Source organism: Calidris pugnax, unplaced genomic scaffold, assembly GCF_001431845.1.
Source record: "Calidris pugnax isolate Ruff unplaced genomic scaffold, ASM143184v1 scaffold188, whole genome shotgun sequence".
Lineage (NCBI taxonomy): Eukaryota > Metazoa > Chordata > Aves > Charadriiformes > Scolopacidae > Calidris > Calidris pugnax.
This window is the reverse complement of record NW_015091257.1, coordinates 360,985-380,899: the sequence shown is the minus strand read 5'-3', so window position 1 is coordinate 380,899 and position 19,915 is coordinate 360,985. Positions and strand designations below refer to the sequence as shown.

Genomic DNA, 19,915 nt, shown 5'->3' with positions numbered 1-19,915 from the left:
CCCGTTCCCAAAACTGGAAAAGAAATCAGGACCAACTGAGAAAGCTACCTTATATTTCAATCAATCCTCTTTCATAAAAGTCATTTAAGGTAAATACCTGTGCAGACCTACGGCCCAACTATAACATTTACTATGGCCCAAATCCTGAATTCCTTACTCGGGCAAGTTTCCCATCGAAGTTAATGGAGTTTTGCTTGAAAAAGAGCTGAGTAAAACCTGAAAGCTGTCTAAGGATTTGGTCCCCTGCTTATCTGCCTGGAGCACTGCTGCAGCTCCAGAAGAAGTGAAAAAAACGAATTAAATTCCTCCAAAATACCAATCCCTCAAAACTTAAAGGGGTAAAAAAGGGCATTGTTTTTGTGCATAAAACGTACAGAGAATCTCATCAAAAGAAGAGTAATTCCCAGGGAAAGGATTTGGAAAAAGTCAAAAGAGAACATCTCGGAATAAATGAAGTACTTATTGCTGAAAAATGAGCTCAGATATATCTCAGCAAACTCTAAAGCTCAGAATTTACTGCATCATTCATGCCTTCTCCAGTAAGTTTCTTATCTCTCGTTTGGTATCACAACAAGGGATTCTGCATACTCTGTATGAAATACAACAAGACTGTGATTTTTGCAGTAATAAACTCTACACATGCATGACAAATCCAAGCATGCAAAATGTTTAACATCCCAGTTCACAGATACTTTGGGGACAAAATCCGATTATGAGTTATATGCCACAATAAATAGGGCTCAACGTTTCATAAAGCAATTTATAGTTCATAAAAATGACAAAATGTACCTGTCAGATAGAACGCGGAGAGCAGATCTCTGTGCTGCCTGCTGGAAGAAAGGGCAGAGATGTTTATTTTATATTCTGACTTGAAAATTACGAGCACAATCAACACTTTAAAAAATGCGTTACACACATTTTTGTCACGTGTCCAAAATGTTAAAGTACGAGCAAAGTAGCAGAGTCTATAGTCAAATGGACATTCCAGCCTAGTAAATGTACGAACACTTTGTTAAGTATGCCATAAACCAGAAGATCGTCAAAGCACCGCACGGTATTTGAGGGCTGAACTACTCTATTTAGAGGATTTTTTCTGCGGGTCCCTGAAAACTCGGCAGGGCTCGGTTCTCTGCCTTCCCCTCTCCCCGCTTCCGCACTCCCACTCCCTCTCCTTTACCATTAGTCTCCTCCCATTCTTCCACAGAAACAAACATCACATATTTGGTTCCTTTTGCGATGAAGCCCGTAGCTATAATTATAAATTCTGCAAAGCTTGCCAGAGCTGCTGCAGACTTTTCGTGAGCGCTGCCATGTTAATCTGCTGGCAGCTTTGGACTACACGGTACAGGATTGACCTGTTGCTGGTTTGCTCTTCAGTTTTTGCCTAGTACAACGCTTTGGATGGGGTGGGGAAGCATGGTGCTTGTTCTTGTGTTAACCAAGCAGTTCTGGGAATAGAAATCGTAGCCTCTCAAGTTTAATAGGACTCCCAAGCCTATCCCTGAGCTAGTTTGCCACTTTATTATTATTATTCTTTCCCCTCCTTCAATCACTTCAAGGGGTGTGATTCATGGCTTCGGCACAGGAACCAGCTGCTAAGCAAAGATGAAATCCATAATGTTTTGAAAATCTCCTCTAAAGCCTCCATTCTACTTGAAGCTGCCCAAAGGGTCCCCTTCCCGGCTGTTCCTGTCCAGACTGTGCCTCACCTGACACGGGAGGGACACAAGGCTCAGCAGTATGGAGAATCAAGGGGCAGGGAGCTGGACATTGATTTTCTCTTTGCAGTTACCTGTAAACACGCTTTGAAACCATTCTCCCTGGCTTCTCGGGCTGCTGGGGGTTGCACCCCTACCCCTGAACAAGCCATGTGGCTTGCAGGCATCCCGCTCAGCACCGGAGGGCACGGAGGTAACCCTTCTGGCTAGTCAAAATGCTGCTGACAGGCGGCAAAGAGAAACTGGATAAAACCTGACTTGCAGTTGCAGTTACGAAGCGTTTCACAGAAAGGCGTGAAAAGATCCCCTGCGTGGTTCCCTGCAGATCTGACAGGAGCGCAGAAATGCTTTGGGAAGAGTTTCTGCTTGATTTTGGAAGTAGAATTTCTGCTTGGGGAACTTTTCTGGAATAACTTGGGCCTCCTGGGTTCCCTGGGGAGATGTAGTTTGCTGTGTATCACATAGCAAATTCTCAGGAGACAAGGGCCATGTCTCATCCTCTGTGGCTGACACGGCTTGAAGGACGGGTTTTTCCTCAGCATTGACTCTCTGCAGTGGGACTGGGAATGTGCCTATGGTGTGAATGTGCTGGTTTTAGGGTTCAGAAAACAATATGGGGAGCCTGGCATTTTCCAGTGTCTCCAGCAGGTCATCCCATTTGTATGCACTTTGGATACAGCCCTGTCCATGCCATCCAGGCTACTGGGTACAGGGCAGGCCTTACTGGGAGCAGCCACTCTCCAGTTCGGTGGGCTGGCACCATTTTTACTCTTTCTTCTGCAAGGGGATCACTGCTTCTTGTATGCAAATGCAGAAAAGACCCAAAATGTAGGTCTTATGGGTCAGAAAACAATATGGGGAGCCTGGCATTTTCCAGTGTCTCCAGCAGGTCATCCCATTTGTATGCACTTTGGATACAGCCCTGTCCATGCCATCCAGGCTACTGGGTACAGGGCAGGCCTTACTGGGAGCAGCCACTCTCCAGTTTGGTGGGCTGGCACCATTTTTACTCTTTCTTCCACAAGGGGATCGCTGCTTCTTGTACACAAATGCAGGAAAGACCCAAAATGTAGGTCTTATGTCTTAATCTCTTCTTTAATGCCCTGGGACAACACAAGTTCATCTCCTCCCGCATCTAACCACCATCACCAGCAGGTCTATGTCCATTTTGACTTTCAAGCTGTCCAGCTTCAAGGATGACCCCTGTACTGTGCTATGCCTTTGCCATCTAAGACTCAGGAGCTTCCTCTCACTACCAGAGTCCTTTTCCATGGCCAAGTTATGTTGACACCATTCAGGTCACTTCTCCTTCTCCTCTCCCACCAGCAGTCAGGGCTAGTCTTTCCCTCACAAGCAGCCACTATGTGGCGGTGCTGTTTAAGCCACTTTTAATGTTTCCCCACTCTTGGCTCAGGCCACCATAGGTGATCATGTTGGTTGTGCAACGCAACAGGTCGGAAAACTGATCCAGCTGAAAAATAATGCTTGCCATCTAAGACTCAGGAGCTTCCTCTCATTACCAGAGTCCTTTTCAATGGCCAAGTTATGCTGACACCATTTAGGTCACTTCTCCTTCTCCTCTCCCACCAGCAGTCAGGGCTAGTCTTTCCCTCACAAGCAGCCACTATGTGGCGGTGCTGTTTAAGCCACTTTTAATGTTTCCCCACTCTTGGCTCAGGCCACCATAGGTGATCATGTTGGTTGTGCAACGCAACAGGTCGGAAAACTGATCCAGCTGAAAAATAATGCTTTTTCAATCTCTTAACTTTCTTTTTCCCCAGGTTATTTGCAAACAGGACCTCTTCTCCAAACCACTTCCCTGGGCAAAATGTGCTACATCGCAGGGTGCGGTGTGAGAATGGGAAGGGGACTGCTGGGGCAATGTGCAGCCGAGACCCTTGCTGCTGAGATAAGGGCATGTCTGCCAGTGAGGCTCCTTTCACCCGATATCGCTGCCACTTCCTTCTGGAGAACCTCCACATATCTGGAGCAAGGTACATGGTGGCTCACCGAAGGAGACAGGCTGTTCTATAGCCACAGGCCTCGTGTACCTCGCAGAGAGCTCAGGAAAGCAAACATGGACTTCGGTGATGCTAAAAGCCCTACAACACTTTGGTGACACTAAAAGACAGATCACTCTTGTATTTCCCTAAAATCCCTACTTTTGAGAGAGGGAGAAAAGCTGGATACTTTCTCTTCCAGTCCCGATGAAAGCTGGAGAGGACTCTCATCAGTGCTAACCAAGCCAGGCCATGAGGTGTGGGACTGCAGCCTCAAGCACCAGACTTCAATTTCCATCTTGGTACATCCACCTGTTGACAGCTTTGAAAAGGTGATCAATTCTGGTCAAGAAAGCAGGTTCATGCGAAAGGCAGAGCAGCAGAGAGATATGTACAAATGCTTTTCAGTGAGATCATTCTACTTTTTCAATTTGTTTCTCATTTTAAGTCCTTTAATACACATTCTTCTTCACCAGGATGCAATGCAGATTGCATGAGGCACCTTAGTCTTAGTCTTTGGTTGGTGGTTGCATATTTTATAAATGAGACTATCGATTTCTTTTTTACATGGTTTGAAAATACAACCCTATTTGATTGCATACTTGTGTGACCCCCTGAGTTGGTAATGGTCCCATTTCTACATGATGGGGGAATAAGATCCAGTTGCAAGTTTATTCTTCCTCCCTGGAGAAACAGATCTATTGCCTGCAATGAAAGGCAGTTAGCAACTATCCGGCAATTTTAATTCTAGCCTATATTGCTCCCCTCTCCTGAAGAAAGTGAGCTGTTGTAATTAAAAGTAGTTAGCAGTTCCCTAGCAAGTATAAATACTTGCAGCCACTAATTACAGTCTGCTCTCTTGTTCCCCTGCTGGAGGATTGCGCTGCTCAACTTAGGGGGAAATATCTGCCCTTGCTTCTTGCTAACAGTTTTTTTGTGACCTCATTCAAACTCATTCATGAATCCCCATGGAGGGTCATGACCCATAGTTTGAGAAACTCCTGGCTAGAGAAACAGCTTTCTCTGATTTATTGTGTTTCTAATATGCTGGTATTATCTATGTAACAATGTAAGCAAAAGGGTGGTAGTTAGCATCATATACTGCCTGAATGACTATTTTTTTAATAGCTTGATTTTGATTGTGCTATTTAATTTGCATTTTATTTTACATCGTTAGCAACTTTACTAAGGCCAACTCATCATCCATCAAGAAAGATGAGAATATGTTCTACAGTCTTTATTATTCCTGGAAATAAGTGACTATGCTGGTTATAGAAATTAGGGATAAGAAATAATTTTGGTTTGATGTTGCTGACAGACTTAAAGATCTCCAAGACTTACCACTAAAAAGTGCTTTATGGGAAGCTTAATATTCTCTTGATAAGTGATTGAGTTATACTTCTATGTGTTCACCAGTAATTAGTATAATCCTGAATTTTCAGTTCTTGGAATCAGTGGGGTTACTGATGGAGGAAAGTTCTCCTCAATATGAGCATGGATATTGGAGGCCACTCCACAACATAGTAACTTTAATCCTAAGTAGGAAGCAGGAAAGGGAAAAAAAATCACTTAGGTGACTCAGGTACTTGGGTTTGAGAAACCAGCCACAGTAAATGAGATGAATTACTCCTTTCCACTACATCAAGAGTTGTAAATTACAGGATACGGGCTGGTTAGACTTCTTCACCCCCCCATCTGAGTTGGTTACAGATACATTTAGGGCTGAGTTTCATTGATCTGCCTATAGTTCATTAATCATTCATGAAAGATTCTAGCTGTACCCCAAGACTACTGGGACAAAACAAGTTTGCAGCCAGCAGTAATCATGTTCAGGTTCTCAATCTCCAGAGATTGCATCTCCTTTCTCCATCCTTTATTGCAATGAGCCAGAGCTTGGGAACATAATCAGCAGATATTCAGGTTTCAGTGTGTGTTAAATGAGCTACCAAAATTACTTGAAGTGTCACAAGTTGCAATCTGTTGTTGAAGGGAAATCAAAGAGGAAATTAAATACATTCATTGTAATTGGGACTGAGCAGCGAGCTAGTTCATTGTAATTGGGACTGAGCAGTGAGCAGAACGGGTTGAATACAGCTATTGAGCTGGAGATACAGGAGTTTTAAGAGTGGTCCCCAGAAATCCCTCTTCTTTTTTCTTTTCTTTTTTGTTTTCTTTTCTTAATCTGGTTGGAACAGAATCGGTTCATAAACTGCTGGGGTTGCAGGCATTTTTGGATAAGAAGCAAATGAGAACTACTGCAGAATGTTCTTCTGGGCTTGGAAGAGTGTCTTGGAGGCAGAGACTGCAGGCTGACTGCGGATACATTTTCCTATACCTCAGCCATGGCAAATTTTTGGCAAATAAAAGCCAATAAATTGTCCATTGGCAGATTCAGACATTTTGTGTTCCATTTTTCCTGTCCTGTGGATTAATCGCTGTTATCACGAGAGAGCTCAGATACAGCAATTATATGGAGTTACACCACTTATACCAGAGACTTCACTGAGATGGAGCAGGTGTACACAAGGTGAGAATTTGAACCATTTCCTCGGTGACAGTGTGAAAATACCTACTACCCATGCATGAGTAAATGGCATTGCTTCCAGAGCATCTTATTTGTCTTCCTCCTGTGGTAGGTGTTGTCCTGGAACTGTGCAGTGAGCCATTTACGCTCTAAGTGAGCATCTCCCATACTAGCAACCACTCAGGCTGCTGGATGTCACCCCGTATTGGACTGCAGTCAGTGAGCTGTAGATGCACTTTTTCCAAGCCAGGGTTAAGGAAAGATGTCATTACTATATACTGCCATTTGGGAACCAGACCAGAACAAATACCTCTCTATCTGTTTTCTTTCACGTTGCACTTTTCATATGCTTTCCATGTTGATTCTGTTTTAATTTCCTAAGGTTTTGTTTGTTTTTAGCTTAAATGTACTTTATTCCTAAACTAATGAAGCCAGGAAGAAAATATTGTGAAGGGCACAACCTGACTGCATGCCGTAACTTGGCCCACAGGACTTTCCAGAGCTTTTTTCTGCTTCAGATCAGCTGCTGTGGACCTAGAACAAAACTTCTGGATAATCCTCTTACGGTGAGCCCACCTCAGTCCAACCACAGGCATGGGTTTTCACCTTCTGTGTTAAGCTGTGAGTTTAGTCCAACTCTTAGCCCAACTCCACCATGAGAAGGTCCCAACGAGGGACCTTCTCGTGCTGGAAGTTATACCTTTGCCTGTGAGATGGAGCTGCCTTCCAGCCTCACAGCTCTGCTCCCTGGGCAGATGTTCACAGGCTGTGAAGAAGCCAGCCACCAGCCCTGCTTCAGACAAGCCCAGTGCATTGCGTGGGTATCTGTCACTCCAAGGCATGTTTTCCAAATGGGTTAGGCATCCTTCTCCCTTGTCTTGAAACCTTCTGCAGTTTTCGGTGTTCTTCTTGAAAAGTGCAGAGCTGCACAGTCTTGCAATGATGCTCTCATCAGGGCTCAAACCAGAGGTACTGAAACCTCCTCACGCCTATAGGCTCGCCCTGCTTAAATGCCCGTGAGAACAAGAAGTTGCCCGAGGAGCTCAGGTCAGGCAATTTATCGCAAGTGATTCCTAATGTGCCTTCTCTCACTGCATTATTCCGTACTCCTCGCCGTTCCTCAGGGCTTTGTTTGAGGATTGCTTTCCAGTGTGGATTTCTGAGGGATTTAAAATCACTTGTAAACTGCAGCTTGAGTGTTTCTCCGTAAATTTGCAATATAAATGTGTGAATGTGATTTTCACTGTCCGGTTGATATCTATTTAAGATTTACAGGCTGTAAGACTTAAAAGGGTCTCCTTCCTTCCCCTCTTGGAGTTGGTTATCATCGGAGCCACATCTTTTAAGAAACTATAAAGCTCTTCCTGGATTTCATGATTTCTCCTCCAGGCCTTTCAACACCTCAGCATTCATTCAGTTTTATTATTATATTTCTGGCATACATTGTTCTTTCTCCTCTGCTTTGCCCATTAATCCCTATTAATCTTCAGGGGCAGCACAGTCTAGTGACTTGAACATGGCACCTGGGAGTGAAAGACCCAAGCGCTAATCCTGGCTTTGCAGCTGACTTGCCATGTGGCTTCAAACAAGCCACATCTCAGTCTCCCTGTCAATTCCACAGAGATAATAATTCTTGCTTAGCTCTACCTAAATACTTCTCAGGGGCATTGTATTAAGTAGTTAATACTTGTTAAGTGATTTGGATCTCCAAATTACTGTATAATCAGCATGGGTATTAACTATACAGAGAATTTTATATATCTGTAAATGTTGAGTCTTCTGTCCTGCATCTGTTCAGATTTCTCCTGCAGTCTGGCCCCAGCAACCATTCAGGGTTTCAATGCACACGAGCTTAACCTTTTCCAGTGGAGACGAGCAGAAGGAAAGTCCTTCAAGTCCTTCATACTTTACATTAATGAGATGGTTAATTTCCAATGACACTGAAGGAAGGTCCCAGTCATTGAAAGCAAAGCAGCATTCACCTTGGGAAACTTCCTCTCTTATATTTTGGATATTGCAGGCAAAAATTGTCAGTGTTGTGCCACAGGCTTTACAAGATTTATTGGGAAGTCTGAAAGCTCAGAAATTAAAGTAGAATTTTTCCAAAAGCCCATATATGTGAAAATAGGGGAAATACAAGCCTAAATTCCCCAAATAGTGGTAACTCTGCCCAGGGAGGTGCTATGTCAATTGACTATGATACATTTGCTACTATCCAAGTATCTGCTTGGATTGTGCTAGGAAATAAAAAAGAAGACAGGGGATAACATCCTAGGTTGATTGAAATCAGAGGCTAGACACCCGCTGACTTCAGAGGAGAGAGATTTCATCCTAGGTGCAGGAGAAATTGTAGCAATGGTTCCCCAGTCCTTTTTTCTTAAATGCTAGTTTTGATGGATTGGCTGCTGGCTCTTTTTCCTTATTTCTTATCCTGTTGTAATATAGATGCTACTCCCCTTATAATGTCCTTTTCCTCCTAATTTCTTTTCTTCATCAATTTCTTTTTTATCCCCTTAATCCCTTTCCCTTTTCATGTTCCTTTTGTTTTCTGACGTACTCTCAGCTGCCTCTTTCTCTGTTTCTGCTGCCACCCATCTCTGTGCGCCACATCTCCTCCACACAGCTCCTGGTGCTGACACCACCCCAGCCCGAGCTGAATGGCCAAGGGGAGCAAAGGGAGCTTGACCTTCTGCCTTGCAGAGAGCAACAGGCAGCTCCTGGAGAGGCTGGGATCTGTGTCTCTGTGTGTGTGCACGCGCGTGTGAGAGAGATACAAGTGGTGTATCTTTGCCTCTTACAGCTTTTAATAGCTGCAATATTACCAACAACACTAATTTGCGCTCTAAATTATTTGTGACTGCTGGTTATTTAACCGTTCTCTTATGGGCAGGCTGGAGTGAATTTGCCTGAAGGCAAACAGACGCTTTGTGGCCACGCTTGAGCGGGGCCAAGGCTCGGGCACGGTGGCTGGCTTCTGCGAGGGCTCTCCGCAGCAGGAGGAGCGATGCCTGGGCTGATGGGCTCAGGAGAGACAGGGAGAAGGGAAAGCCAGGCTGGAGATGTGGGACCTAATCCATCTTTACGCCCCAAATCAGCTGGCACTGCCCAATTGATTGCATCGGGATACGTTCCCACACCAGTCAAAGCAGATGTTCATACAGTAATTCCAGCTCGCAGGGGGAAAAATAACTAACCAAAGATTTCAAGTAGATGGGATTAAAGAAGTTACAGTAGATACAGAGAGAAATTGTTAAACTTGAGAAAAGGTGATACCAGTGGAAAAGGGCAGGCTTTGGAGATTTGCTAGAGCTAAAACTTAGCTTAGCCACAGCATCCACGTGAAGAGCCAAGGAAGATGCCCTTGTATTTGAAGTTTATTTTCCAGTTTATTTTTAGAGGTTTGCTACTGAGGAGCACGGAGATCAGAGTATCGTGTTTGAATGTCCCCAAATTTTGTACATGTCCAAGAGCCAAGCCGATCTCTAACCTTTTTCACTGTCATTCATGGTGGTGGCATTCAAATTTAGAGCTTGATCCTGCCTGCCAGTGCATGACAGACATTGAATCTGATTTTGTAAGATAGGCAGTGATGTGAGCCAAGTTTGGCAGGACAAGACTGAGCTCTTACTTTGTTTCATCTGACAGCTTCAGTGAGGCAATCTTGGTCTTCTTGTCATGCCTTGTGAAAGTGCAAATTTAGATGTCACAGGGATTTTAAAATCAGAGCTGGCAAACCACAAAAAAAAAAAAAAAAAGGTTGGGCTAAGCGGGCTTTTGCCAGAACAGACACACTATCTGTGACGACTGAAAAGCGAATTACAGTTTAAAAAAAAAAAAAAAAAAAAGGCTTGGCTCAGCTGGCTTAAATCTTACTCTTGATTTTTGTTAAGTTGGATACCAAAAGGATTGCTTCTCTAATACACAGGAAATAATGGACTTACCCGAGCTCAGAAAGGCTGTTACAGTGGCTATTCCTCCAGTCTAAAAACGCACTCATGTTATAGTGACAGAGGGCTGAGCAGAGCATTTGGATTAAGTACAAAACCACCTAAGGTTACAGCCATTCCTTAACCCAAAAGTTAATTTTTCCACTTTTCCTTATCTCCGTGCAGTGTTGGTTGCAGACTCACACGTGGCCAGACTTCATGAACTAAATTTCCTCTGCACAGTGGACTAGAGAAACTTCTAATCAGAAAGATTTATTTTTTTTTCACCCAAGTTTATCAGGATACTTTTTGAGAGAGAAATTTTGAGAGAGAAATTTGCAGCAATGGTGCAGGCTCTGTGGTTGTTTTTTTTTTTCCCAGGGCTGAGTGTTCTCATCTCCCTTTCCACTAATTTTCCCTTCTGATCAAGCATTAAGTATTGCGGTGATGAAGAGGTGAGTGAAAGGGAGCACAACGCTAAAATGACTTAATGTGGTTAAAATATTTGGACATGGCATACGTGAACACAATTAGCGCTGCCTAAAAATAGTTCCAATGATGAAGAGGGCTATGCAGTGGCATGTTATAATTTGCCCAATTTAACTTTTCTCTCTAGATGTACCTGACTCTGCGCTCTGCTCGGCTGATCTTTGACTTCAGAAAGCGCTGTCCTAACAGAGCAGGTCTTATGGAAAGAAAGCTTGTAGTCACTTTGCCCAATTTTCAATTTGTTTAAAAATTAATTACAAAATGTTTCAAATTAGCTGGAATATTATGTTTCATATGCAGAAGTAGTGCTTATAGAGACTCTACTAAAAATTATTCCTTCTGAAAGAAGGTGTATGCATGTGTGTTCATTTCAGGAAAATTTGTATCTTTTTGTTGATTGTCAGTCCGCATGAAGAAGTGAGAGAGAAAAGTCTTAAAGGTTATTAAAAAGATTGTATTTAAATGCATTCTATCTTGTTTCTGGGTATGGTTGAAGAAACGAAACATGATTTTATGACAAAAAAAGAAAGCATTTCCTAATGATGCTTATGTAGAGACATGGCCACACCAATTGCCATTAGCCTCATAGATGGACTTTTGTCCTGTTGCAATGACAAGACGGATTTGGCTGGTCCTAAATTCCTGTGCTGCAGACAATCCTGCCAGAAAGATGCATTTCCAGCACTGAGCCCTGGCATCCCTCAATGCGTACATGAAGATGGGGAAACATAGGCCGTATGTCCCCACCGGAGCTGTGGGTACAACTCAAATTAGCCTCAAGCTTTCCGGCTCAGCCATGGCCAGGGTGATACTGGAGCATGGACAGGTCTCCTGGGGCCAGCAGTTGGTGGACTGTCCCCAGGCTGCTGTGGGCAGAGGACAGACCCCTGGGAGGGCACGGGGGTGGGTGGGCTGCTGTCACCCTGTAGGGCTGTGAGTGGCAAGCTATACCAGGCTGCCGAGACTTTAATTTTACCGTGCTGAAGCTGTTCCTGGTGAACTTGCTCAAGGCTCCTCTTCGCCTGAGGTCTCCTGTGAAGCGACAGGGCTTTCTGTTTGTCTTGGCTTGCCTGCGGAGGGGCCAGTTCTGCTCACACCGCTCAGACCCTGCAGGGCCAGCCTGTCCCCGTCCCTTCTTAAGGAGGGCAGCCACTTGCGGGCAAACGCTGCCTTCCCTCGGAGCTCACGAGCAAAATTAATGAACCTGAGAGCGTTGCTCGGTGCCTTCCTGTGCACGGTGCGCAGAGGGTGTCTTCAGCACCCGCATTTACCTGCTGCCACAGGGGGATACTCATGCGATTTTTAAAAAACAAGTACTAAATTTGGGTCTTTCCTTTCGAGATACAGCAGGGGCTGGAGTGCGGAGCCCTGTCCCTGGGAGTGTGTTCTGATTGCTTCTTCAACTTCTGTTTATACAATTTTACAAAATTTTGGCAGGAATCAAGAGCACATACCAGGGTGTTGGCTTTTATGAATCCCATGGGATGTGAAAGTCAAGCTGACTGGATGAACTTTGGTTACATATTCCAGACAAGCACAATGACTCTATTTATTCAGACTTGGCAGCCAGAATGCAGATTGACTCTGTGGGTAATAAATTTTCACAGCCACAAAACTTCAGCGGCAACCAACCTGATCCCGTGTAGAAAAAATGCATACAAGGAAGCAGGCTTGGGTTGCAAAAATATGTTAGATTATTATTCCATGTATGCGTACCAGTCAGTTAATTTATTTGGCTATTGATTGACATGAATTGCACAAATGATGCCAGGGATCTTTTTCCCCTTAAAGGAACTACTTTCTATTACAGAATTTTCATATTGTAAAAGGACAAGTAGGGGGGGGAAAGAATTGTTCATTTTACAATTGACAATCTCCTTTTAATATTTCACCCAAGACTGATTTAAGTTATCCAGTGACCTCTACGGAGAAGAGCAGGGTATTATAATGGGGACCGTTTCATGTGCTATGCCACACTTCAAGGAACCAAAAGGCAATAACCACTACAATTCAGTACTCCGAACAATCTTAAGTACAATTTTGACATCTTCATGCTACAAAGCTTCAGATGCTTTCTGGGAGAGATGATGATGAAATTATTACTCTATGTGTTATAAATCAAAATGAATTGGCTCTTTAACTTGCAGATTTATGTTAACTACCTTGGTATCTGTTAATTGCATGCTCTTCAGATATTGATTGGGGATTAAAAAGTATATTTTCTTCAATCTGTGTGATGTAAAATATGCCAACAGGAAATTTTCCCTCTGCATATTAGATCCTATGATCACTGCCTGTAAAATTAAAATGATCAGTTTAAATGGATAAACTATGCTCATTAAAGAGGAAAAATACATTTATGTAATTAAAATTAAGAGACTAATATGTGTGGATAATGTAATTACTGTGGGCGCACACACACTCAGCTCAAACCCAGCCTCTTTTGCCTCTCCTGGGTCTGTGAGTCTCGCTACCTTAATTGCTATCGCGGAGGGAAGGGCTGGGAATGCCTTGCCCACTGTGGGTCCCGAAGCTCTTAATCTCATGCCTCTGTCTTGCGTTTGGCCTCCCTCACCCATGGCTCACATTTCCTGGGTCACTCACAGCCCTCCAAATGCCATCCCTGGGAGTGCAGGAGCACCTGTCCCCTCTTTTGCACCCCTTCAGAAACTTTCCGTTCGCTGCTTGGCGATTTCAGGCGCAAACACAGAATCTCCTCCAAAGTTTTCCAAGTCTTTTCCCTAAACTTCTCTGTTTAGAAGCTAGCAAAATGAAAAGCTTCCCTGTTCTTGTACCACTCATCTTTATCTCTCTGAGAAATTGGACTAAAATGAGTCTGATTGCTCAAAGGTTATTTTATTACACAAGGGATATCTGGGAATCACTCACGTACTGGTTCCTATCCCTTCATCTTTGATTTCTTTCTTTCCTGTTCCCGAGCTCAGGGGGAGATCTGAGATTAAAGAGCCTCAGAATTAGGAAGTAAAAAGAAACGGGTTCTCCCACTGACATTTAGACACAGATCCATGTTGTAATCTGTGCGCTTACTGGCAGAGGGGGTCTGTGTTATTCTTTTTTGGGCCTATTTCCTGCTAGGTAGATGGAAACGTAGTGTTTTGTTTATCCAGCAGGCACAGTTATTTAGGATTGTTCATTAAGCAAACCTGCAGGTCTCAGCTGAGGTTCTGCAAAGCATTTCATGTAGCAGGAGCCAGCCTGTGCCTCCAGGAGGTTTTTATCTGTACAGTCAAGTTAGAAAAAAACGTGACGAGGAAAGGGGACCAAGTCACAAAGTAATTGCCAAAGGTTGCTCACGCTGGAGCCCGTGATGATTAGAAGTGAGTAATGGGATCTCAGCTCTGCTCTTTCCTACGCGGGTGGCAAACTCTGCCTTGGCTTTGCAGAGCTTTTTCAAGCACTGAGGCGAAAAAACCAGGCTGTATCAACTGTACCTTAAAGCTCTGGTTACTGAGCGAAGACCTTGCGTAGCACACATAATACAGAGCAATCCAAGCGCATGAAAGATATTAATAGTTGTAAGTGGCAGCTCTAAACTGAAGGTACTGTGTGTGCATGCTGGAACAGCAGTACTTTTCCACTATCCCTCCTCTGCCTAAATCTACTAATGTCCTTTCATTTCCTGCATGATACACACTTTCACATGTCTTTTTTTGCTCATTATGAAGCAAAACAGAATTTTCAGGGCTCAGGCCTTACCGGCTTGTTCCATACTGATACCCATTCCGCAGGATCCCACTTCTCTTCCCATCCGAAGGACAAGCCATCTCTCCACACTGCTGGCTCTCCCCTCCCCTCCCACCCAGCCCCTCGCTGCAAGCACCTTGATGTGCTATTGTTATTCTTCAGACATCCCTTCTGTCCCTCACTTTACTTTGCCCTATGCTGTCTATGCCCTGTATTTTAAACTATCTATCTAGACAAGCAGGAAGAGTAATTAAACGTGAAGTGTTTCGGGATGAAATACATTAAACAAAAAGAAATTGTATAAATATGTAAATAATTGAATCTATGTGCTGAATCTTTTTAACACCAAGAAGCTTTGCTCAAAACAGATGAAATAATGGTTTAGTATAAATATTAAAAGGAATGTTTGGAATATATTGTAAAATAGAGACTTCTAATAACAGGAGTTAAAGAAAAGCCTGGAAGAGCTTCACGAGCTTCTACATACTTAGAACTATTTCTCTAAGAATTTCAAAAGTCTAGATAGCTCCAGATACCCTTGACTAAAATAATCACATTTGAAACCCATGTTATATCCAGGTGTGGATCCATATGGGAGATGGAACCAGGGGCAGTACTTCCCTCATATGTTCTGCTGAAGGCACAGGACATACATTTTAGTGGAAGAAAGGGAAGTGGCTTTTGCCCTCTCATCCCCAACCAAATCACCCATGCTAGTATGCTGAGGAGAGAGCGTGGCATATCACCACCTGGCAATGAGACACTTGGCTGGCCATGCGAAAGTCAAGATCTAGCCCTATTCTAGTGGATACTTAATTATTTAGACAAAACACAGCAAAGAAAAATTCATAGACACCTCCCCCCTGCCAATAAAGCCCAGCGTTCCAACACCCAGAAAACTTTGGCTGACGTATCTGCTCCCAGGCAGGTAGTTTGGGGTCGTTAAAACCCAGGCAAGTACCCTAATTGCTGTGTTACAGAGTGAACCAAACACACAGCCAAGGCTTTCTCTCAGCTGTCCTTAGCTTTCTCAGCACACATGGGCCAGTCAGAGACAGGACCAAAAACGTTCAGAGGAGAGGCGAGGGCTGGGGGGATGCTGGCAAGGCTCTAGGCAGGTAAGACTTAAGCAGCCCAGCAGCTAATCCCTGGGGCCAGCTCATGATTGCAAGGCTTGGCCTGAACCCTTAATCCAGAATTCCTGTTTCTCCCCTCCTTGGCCGCTCTTTAAAACAAAACAAAATCAAATCAGAAGGAGACTGATACAAAAACCTTCTGGGTCTCATCAAGGTAATAAATCAAGAGCGCTGCAGACCATTCCCCACCAATCCAGCAGTTAGCACACGCGGGCTGGCTCCAAGCAGCAACATCTGTTACTCCAGTTACAGGACTGCCATGTATTTTGATAACCTTTATGTATGTTTTGAAAAGGCATTAGCAAAATATTTGCAGTAGTTCAATCTTGACATGAAACATGCTACAAGTGACATGTTAGTTGTCGGGTTCTTACCTGGTCATTCTCTTCCTCGTCGCTGCTTAACTTGAGGTCATCTTCTAGCATTCTGGAAAGCAAGCAGTAGAATAAATTATAAATTACCAAAATGCTTTAGATCTGATGTTTTCCCTGAGCTACTGCAAACATTTAATACTTTAAATAGAAAGAAAATATATTTTATCCCAGTAACTCTGTAGATGTTTTTTCTTATCCAGTTGCTATCAACTAACTTCTTAATTCATTTCCTACTCTTACTGCCTAAGGGAAAATGTTTACTAGAGTAATAATGGATTTTGCAAAGATTCTTGTTATTACAATCACTGACAAACAATTTTTATATGCTAAAAATAATATTTTTGATGCTGACAGGTCAGTAGTCTCTCAGAAAGGAAAATTTTGCTCCAGTTGGCTTTGAGCTTACAAAAAAGAAGTAGATATTTACACTGGCAGTACTGCAGCACAAAATAAGATTCAGTGATGTTTCCCAAAGGCCATTTTTACTTTATTGCGTGTTTGATGTAAAATTGACATTGACTGAAACAATTAAAACTAAAATATATTGTCTCCATGCACAAGACTATCCACAAGGATTTCACTGTCATATAAACATAGAAAATAATGCATCTTTTCTAATGGGGATTTCATCCTTCCTTCCCATATCCTTTCCTCAACTTGCTTAAACTGGCTCACGAAGAAGAGTAGTTTGTTTTTACCATCATGCACTTTTTTTACAAGCTGGGGTTAAGTAACCAGCAGTTAAAAGGGTTGAAGAGGTGCAAAGATTTCCCCCGGTGCTTGAAAGGTCTTGAAGAATGGGACCTATTTTTAAAAAACGCCTCTGTAATAATAATAATAATAATTCAGAAAGTTGCTAATTTTTCTTGCGTTCTGGGAAAAGGGAATCTGTAATTTCGTCTCAGCTCCAGAAGAAAGCTTGGTGAGCAATTCTAACACATCCTGTGACGTGGGTGGTCCCCGGAGTGTAAATATATCAAGAAGACATATGTAGTAATTTCAAACCACCTCCTTGTACTTGTGCCTAGATCTTCCAAGAGCGTGCCTGAAAAGCGTGATTCTTACACGGGCGACATGGTGTGCCGTGTCTTAAAAGAGCACAGAGCCTAACCACCCTCTCCTCAGCATCTCGCTACACCTACAGGCCCTGCCTGTTGCTGCTGTCACAGCGGCTTCCCTATTTCCCCGCGGCACCTTTCGGGGAACGTGGGTGTACAAGAACAGACTCGGGGGTCAGAGCAGAAACTCCCACTAGTTCGTCTCTTGAAGACTCTTGTCCTGATTTTTCCCACATTTCCATCTACTTGTGCCAAGACTTTTCCTCCCTAAACCCAACGTACCAAAAATTCAGCAAAATCTCATGGCAGACACCTCAAATATATAGGACACCCATTGAGTTAGAGGGACTTGACAATCTCACAGTAAAACTCACCCGTATTCTATCTGGAAAGCTTGCTCTTCCATCTCCCAAGTAAGCAAAAACTCTGGTGGCCATGATGCAGCCACCAGCCAAGCTAATAAGCCCTGCTGAGAAGTGGGCAAATGGGACTAGTAAGAATGACACAGAATATAGCTCCTAGGAGCTAAAATATGCCAGGGAGGCAAAGCTTCCTGTAAACATTGCAAGATCCACATTGGCTTTGGATTCCACCACCTATAGGGATCCAAACAATCTTATAATTGCTCATTTTTTTTTTTTTTAAAAATTAGATTTGTTTAGGGAATCCCTGAGAAAATAGTGCTTGAAAATAGAAAGCTCAAATCTGGGATTGGGCACTATGTAATTAAATGTGACAAAATCTGCACTGATAGTGATTTAGCCAGAGAGAGACGTGCTTATTGTGTGAAAAGCAGAGCACCCAGGGTGTGACTGCCTGCTCTCTCTCGAGCATGAGTGTGTGAATTTCTGCTAGTGAGGTGGTACTTAAGTACACTGTTTAAGATTTAGCAATTTAAATGGAAGTGGGAAAATCGAAAGTGTATAATGAAATGTTCTAGGCAGCTCTGTGTATTTATTAGTGTACCGGATTTTTGTATCAACATTAAAAAAGAAAAAAAAAAAGTGTATCATGAATCTGTGATTAGAAGCAGCTATGATGCTTCAAGGCCTTCAGGTTGTGTGGAGGTGTGAGTGGAGCTGAGGTGAGGCACCAGGAGTGCAAGAATGAGGCATCGACACAAAAGGAAGACGAAACCACAGCACTGGCCCATCAACCTCTCCTTGCCTGTACGTTTTAGCCCGTCTTTATTTTCCCTGTCTGTTTCTCATTTCAGAAGCGCTGCTCTCCAAGAAAAGCACTGCCTGCCTGGGGCTCGCGGCCCCTTTTGGAACTACCGTCAGCGTACAAACAATCTCCTAACGCTGGGGATTAGGAAAAAACAGGTCATCATAAAATGCTTGCTTGCTTGCTTGCTTTTTTTCCCTAGAGTGGGATCTGGCCTGCCCCATCCATGTATTTGTCACAAGGCTTTTGTGACAGGTATCAGGTTAAGACAGCTTGCCAATGTAGAGCTCTACCTTGTAAAGGCAGGAGTCACGCAGGTGTAACCTCCGTGCCTAAAAAAACTCTTCACTGGTTCCCAGACTGCATTCACTGTCAGGTGAGGCTCTCAGCCTGATTGACAAAGCTACAGACAGCAGGGTGTCCTGCTTGGACACACAGTCACCATCAACTTCAGCTTCACTCACCAGCAGTCCTGGAGAGGGAGGCTCTTTGGACAAGAAGCAAGCTCTCAAAGCCCAGACTGACACACACCCTGGGTGAGGATGAGGTATTTGTGTTTGAGGGACTCCAGTTTGCATTAAGCATCTTAGGGAAGTTGATCAATTTTGAGTGTGGATGCTTTTGAGGAACACTCCTCCTCGACAGCTCACCTCCATCATGATAATGATGATGGTTAAAAGAAAAAGTCCGTAACTGGGCCAGCAGACCCCAATGGAAGAGAGGGAGCAGAGAAAAGAAGAAAAATACTTTAACCTCACAAGAGGCATAATGTTAATTTGCAATTTATCTGAATAGCACTTTGGCACAGACTCAGCACAGAATGAGCTTTGGCACACTCTATGTTAGCAAAGCACTTCAGACCATGTTTAAATCAACCCCTGCGCAGGATGGAACTTCTTTACGTTTTCTGGCAAACTAGTACAAGGACGGACAGACAAACACATACAAGCTTATGTGCAAACACAGCCTTTTCAACACAGCCTATCTATAGCTATTATCAATAACACCTTTTCCAGAATATGCAAAATCCAGGCCAGTAAGTGATATTGTCCATGGGCTCAGAGATTTTCCAAAATGGGTTTGGTTTTGATGTAAAAAGATAAGTATATATAATTTTGTAAACAAAAGCTAGAAAAATGAAGTGGTACTTGAAGCAGCTCTGAAAAACACACACCACCACTTAGGACTCCTGCACTTGAAAAGAGCGGGTATGGTCAGGAAGTTACTTTGCAGAACCAAATTACACGTTTTTAGTGAAATCTCCATGAGTTCATGGAGGCAGTGAGGGGCGGGAGGCCTGGGCAGGAGTGCTCACTGCACCCTAATTGATCCATTTGTTCCTTTCTCTGCAAAGAACGTGACAGGTAAAGATGTAATGAAAGGAAATGAGGATGAGTTTGGGATATTGAGACAGGCCTCAACAAGCCAGCTGGTTTCTTTCTTCAGTAACCAATTAAGGGGTTTCAGCCTGGGGGGCTGGGCCACTCAGTTACTGTGGGAAAGGAGGGGGGCTAAGGGCTACTTACAGGTAATGGAAAAGAGACAGAAAGTGGAGGGCATCAATATCCAACATCTGGCAATACCAGTGTGTTTGTGTGCTCCATTCTCCTACACGGCTTATTGGAAAGCCTGACCTCTTTCATCTGGGGGCCGCTCACTGTGTTGGTGCAGTAGACTGCTGGGGGGGGTGACCGTATAGGGCACTGCAGAGGGACCTTGCAGGACTCCAGCTCATCCCAGCATGCTGAAGGGCCAGGAGATGCTCCTGGTCAAAAGTACTTGGGGTTTGAGATGGGAGGTCATCAAGGGCTGCCTGGG

At 43.6% G+C, this 19,915-nt stretch overlaps 1 protein-coding gene across 1 annotated transcript in view; it reads right to left on the bottom strand.

Moving 5' to 3' along the window:
* Positions 1-19,915, bottom strand: part of AFF3 (AF4/FMR2 family member 3) — a 296,657-nt gene that overhangs the window by 84,712 nt on the left and 192,030 nt on the right. The window contains exons 9-10 of the mRNA XM_014960165.1: positions 15,873-15,924; positions 790-830 (exon numbers count right to left, since the gene is read on the bottom strand). Of these exons, the coding sequence (XP_014815651.1) occupies positions 790-830; positions 15,873-15,924 (93 nt within the window). The remainder of the gene's footprint in view (positions 1-789; positions 831-15,872; positions 15,925-19,915) is intronic.